The 3,862-nt window shown below is 47.2% G+C and overlaps 1 protein-coding gene across 1 annotated transcript in view; it reads right to left on the minus strand.

The window, feature by feature from the left end:
- The window catches only part of LOC123105461 (uncharacterized), a 7,205-nt gene extending 5,715 nt beyond the window's left edge, over window positions 1-1,490 (minus strand). Inside the window, exons 1-5 of the mRNA XM_044527537.1 lie at window positions 1,392-1,490; window positions 1,089-1,309; window positions 697-1,009; window positions 511-612; window positions 259-435 (exon numbers count right to left, since the gene is read on the minus strand). Of these exons, the coding sequence (XP_044383472.1) occupies window positions 259-435; window positions 511-612; window positions 697-1,009; window positions 1,089-1,309; window positions 1,392-1,460 (882 nt within the window). The 5' untranslated portion in view covers window positions 1,461-1,490. The remainder of the gene's footprint in view (window positions 1-258; window positions 436-510; window positions 613-696; window positions 1,010-1,088; window positions 1,310-1,391) is intronic.
- Window positions 1,491-3,862: the final 2,372 nt, after the last annotated feature.

A 3,862-nucleotide genomic window follows, 5' to 3' on the forward strand; every position in this document is an offset into this window, starting at 1 on the left:
CCTCCTCCTCCGCCTCATCATCCAATCTAGCCATCCGCGAGGTCCCTACGACCACCTTTGGGTTGCCTCTGTTGTCATAGTCGTTGGGCGTGTACCGGCGTCTGGGCTGCCTAGGCTTGAACACATATGCGGACCGAGCTTGAGCGTCCGCCAAAGTCATGTCATCATCAAGCTCATCGCCCTATCACACAACGAAACAATATGGTGAAGGCCGATGTCGTAATCAAGTGAGAATCACATCTAAATGATTAGTCATACCTCTTGGGTGATCCCACCCTCATCATCCACATAAGCATATGAGGAACTCACATCGCCCCCCTCATGGTGGGGTGCGGGGTCTGATGGTGTACCAGACCTAGAGGCAGATGGTTCATCATATTCAGGATCACGGCAACCGAGAAGGTTCGATGACCGCCTTAACTTCTTGGCCTGACGCTGTAACATGAACAAGTGTGTAAGATATCAAACTTCGCAACATAGACTGGCTCTCATAGTGAATGCGATATGTACCTTGAGGAATGCTCGTAGTGAACCATCATCATTGCCAGTTCCAACCGGTGTCTTCTCCAGAATAGACTGGCTCTCATCAGCTGCTTTCTTGATCTCGGTGCGCTGCGGATGAGAAAAAATGAATGCGTTAGCCATTCAAACATGTGTAATACGGTCAACAGGAAAGTAAAAAGGGGAACACTTTACCACATAGTTAATCACCGGAACAGCAGGCACTCCTTGCCCTAGCCTAACATCTCTGTTGTACTTCCCCTTTGCTAGATCCTCAAAGTTTACGGGTTCTTCAAGAATATCCTCATTATATGCCGGCGGGCATATCTCAACTCGAGTAGTTCCAATAAACCATCGTACGTAGTTATCAAAAGCAAGTGAGTTGTGCTCACAAAGCGGGGCGCGTGCAGTGCTACGAGCTTGCTCCACACAAAGCTGGAAGCGAGTAACATACGCAGAATGATGCTTGGCCCAGTCCTTTATCTTCCGTTGCCTTCTCCTGTCCAACCTGCGTGGTATAAAACCAAACATTAGCATAATCAAAAGGAGCCCCGATGATTAGACAATACGTACACATGCTCTCTTACCTATGAAGTGCTTTATCCGTGTCCACCCAATCCGGCGGGTGAGGCTGGAAAAGACCAAACTGACGATACACGCGATGCGGGAAATGAAACTCAACCGCCCAGTTGCATATCAATGGGCACCGCATAAGCCAGAGATCCTTATCCCGCAAGCACATCGGGTTGAGGCGGAAGTCCACGGTGTACCCCAAGCTCTCACCCGCGCCATATGGCTGCCATTCCACCTATGAAACAGGGCAACAATGCAAATTTGATAACTATTTTTCAAGCAAGCATGAGAAAGGACTAAAGTAATGACCTCCTTACTTGCTCAGGCGTAATCGTGTCCAACTCGGCAATGTACTTTTGGTACATGAGATTGACATCGTTCGTCATCTCGGAAACGATATCCCACTTGTAAGCCCACGTGGGGCGCCGTAATTCGTCATGTTCATCTGCATACCAAGGATCAAACCTGACGCTCTTCGGGCGTCCAACAGGCAGACGCTCCCAGCTCCATACAGAAAGTAGAAGCAGATTACCACCAATGCCTGCACTAGGTGTGATCCTGCAACACGCATCATCCAGCTACATATGAAAGAAAAACAATGTTAACTTGACAGCAAGCTTGCATTGCTAATGAATAAATGAGTTGATCACAAAACAGATCAACTACCTGTCGGTACAAGTAGGCAAGAGTCGCTGAACCCCAGCTCCATTTGCTATCGAAGACGGTCAACGCCTTCAGCCACATCCATGGAGCGTTCTTGCCAGTGGAGTCAGGAAACAAAGTCCTCGACACAATGTACCACATATACACACGAGCATGTGTCTGGATCACATCATCAGTTGCATCCGGAGGGCACGTCGCAAAGTTATTTTGAATCCACGTGAAAGCAGCTCCGGCTGCCTTCCTTTCCCTCTTCTTCTTCTCTTCTCCCTCCTCTACATCATCCTCAGCCTCGGTAGGAGCCATACCGATAAGAGCAATCATCTGCTCGTGCCACCCATCAGAATCGGTGCTCATACATAGAGGCCTCCCGTCGATAGCAAGACCGGTGATCAACGAGACATCCTCGAGCGTCACGGTCATCTCCCCGGTCCGAAGATGGAAACTGTGGGTCTCTGGCCTCCACCGATCAACAAGAGCGGACACCAGTGGAGCGTTCAGATTCGGCGTGGACCGGCTGACCAACAGAGTCCACGGGAGTAGTCCTGCCTGCTTGATGTACGGTGTGTACCGCTCATCGTAAGGCATGGCAGGACCAGAGACCCCGTGATACCGAATCTTCAGAGGTTCAAGCTTCTGCAAAAAACAAGTAATGACAAATCTTAGGGCATGTAAATTTCAACTAAAGGCAAATTTGCAAAATATTTAGATTACTCATTATTACCTTATCCTTCTCGCGCATCATGTAGGCCCGGTGTTGCACGTCGTAGACATCGTCCAGAAGCCAAACCATCCTTACAATTTCAAACAATAAACATATAAAAGTTCATCTTCATCTCAAATATCGGTATACACTAAACATATAACATGTGTTCAACTACAAGAATCTCAACATCTCCTTCTCACACAATGAATATGTCATATGTGTTCAAATAAACTAAACATCTAATATTTCAAATAAACTCAACATCTAATATTTGAAATAAACTGAACATCTAATATATATCTAAACAAACTTCTCATATATGTCTACAAAAATCAACATCTCATAGTTATCTATAAAAATAGGCATCTCATATATATCTAAAAAAAACTAAACAATCTAGGGTTTCAACAACAAGAATCATATATTGTGAACTAATAAATAACACTACGATACTACCAATATGAATACACATCCTAAATCGAGCAAACCAAACAAATCAAGGGTTCCATCAAATCATGGACAAATCTCTAGAATGGCAACAAATTTACGGAGCAAAAGAAAGAGAAGGGAAGAGTTTACCTAGTAGGATGGATTGGGGATCGAATCCACGGATCAAATCTTCAGATCTGAGAGGGATGTGGGGGGATTAGATGGGGGCGCCGCCGCCGCCGCTGCTCTCTGTCCAGAGAGCGTAGAGATGAAGAACTGCCTGGTCGGGCTGGGGCCGCGCTTAAGTCACTGTGCAACGCCCAAGAGCTAGGCGCTGCACATTACAGGTGTGTGGCACCTAGCCCTTAGGCGCTGCACGGGTGTGTGTGGAGCCGCAACTGGACCAGGGCTGCCACGCTGGCAGGATGTGCGACGCCTAAGGAAAAGGCGCTGCACAGTAGGGTGCGGCGCCCAGCTGTCGGGCGCCACACCAAAGGGTCAGCAGAGTGAAATTTTTTTCAAAGCAGGTCAGTTTGTGAATTGATTTAGGCCTCAGGTCAAATATGTGAAATTAGCCGCGCGACTGGTCGAGCCGTCGCCGGACTAGATAGATAGGTCCGTCCAGGACTCCGAGCACCAGTGCAGTGCAGCAGTGGCAGTCAAAGCACCATCTCTGTCCCCTGACTGAGCACACGGATCTCGCCTGCTCAGACAGACAAACCGTTGATGACAGTCTTCAGGTTTCTCCCAAACTCTATACATGATCGATCGATGCTCCAGAGAAACAAAAACAATAGCTCAGGCGACGGTCTTCAGGACACAAGCAAAGATTTAACCGCGATAAAAAGTAGCACTGCCTCTTGTTACCTGATACATATAATTCTTGGTTATCACAATTACTAATTCCAAATTTTCAAGGAACTATTCTTTTCAGTCTTTGCTGCAGAGCAGAGCAGATCACTAGTAGTTTGACATGCACACAATTGCTGCCAG

The sequence above is a fragment of the Triticum aestivum genome, chromosome 5A (genome assembly GCF_018294505.1).
Source record: "Triticum aestivum cultivar Chinese Spring chromosome 5A, IWGSC CS RefSeq v2.1, whole genome shotgun sequence".
In the NCBI taxonomy this organism is placed as follows: domain Eukaryota; kingdom Viridiplantae; phylum Streptophyta; class Magnoliopsida; order Poales; family Poaceae; genus Triticum; species Triticum aestivum.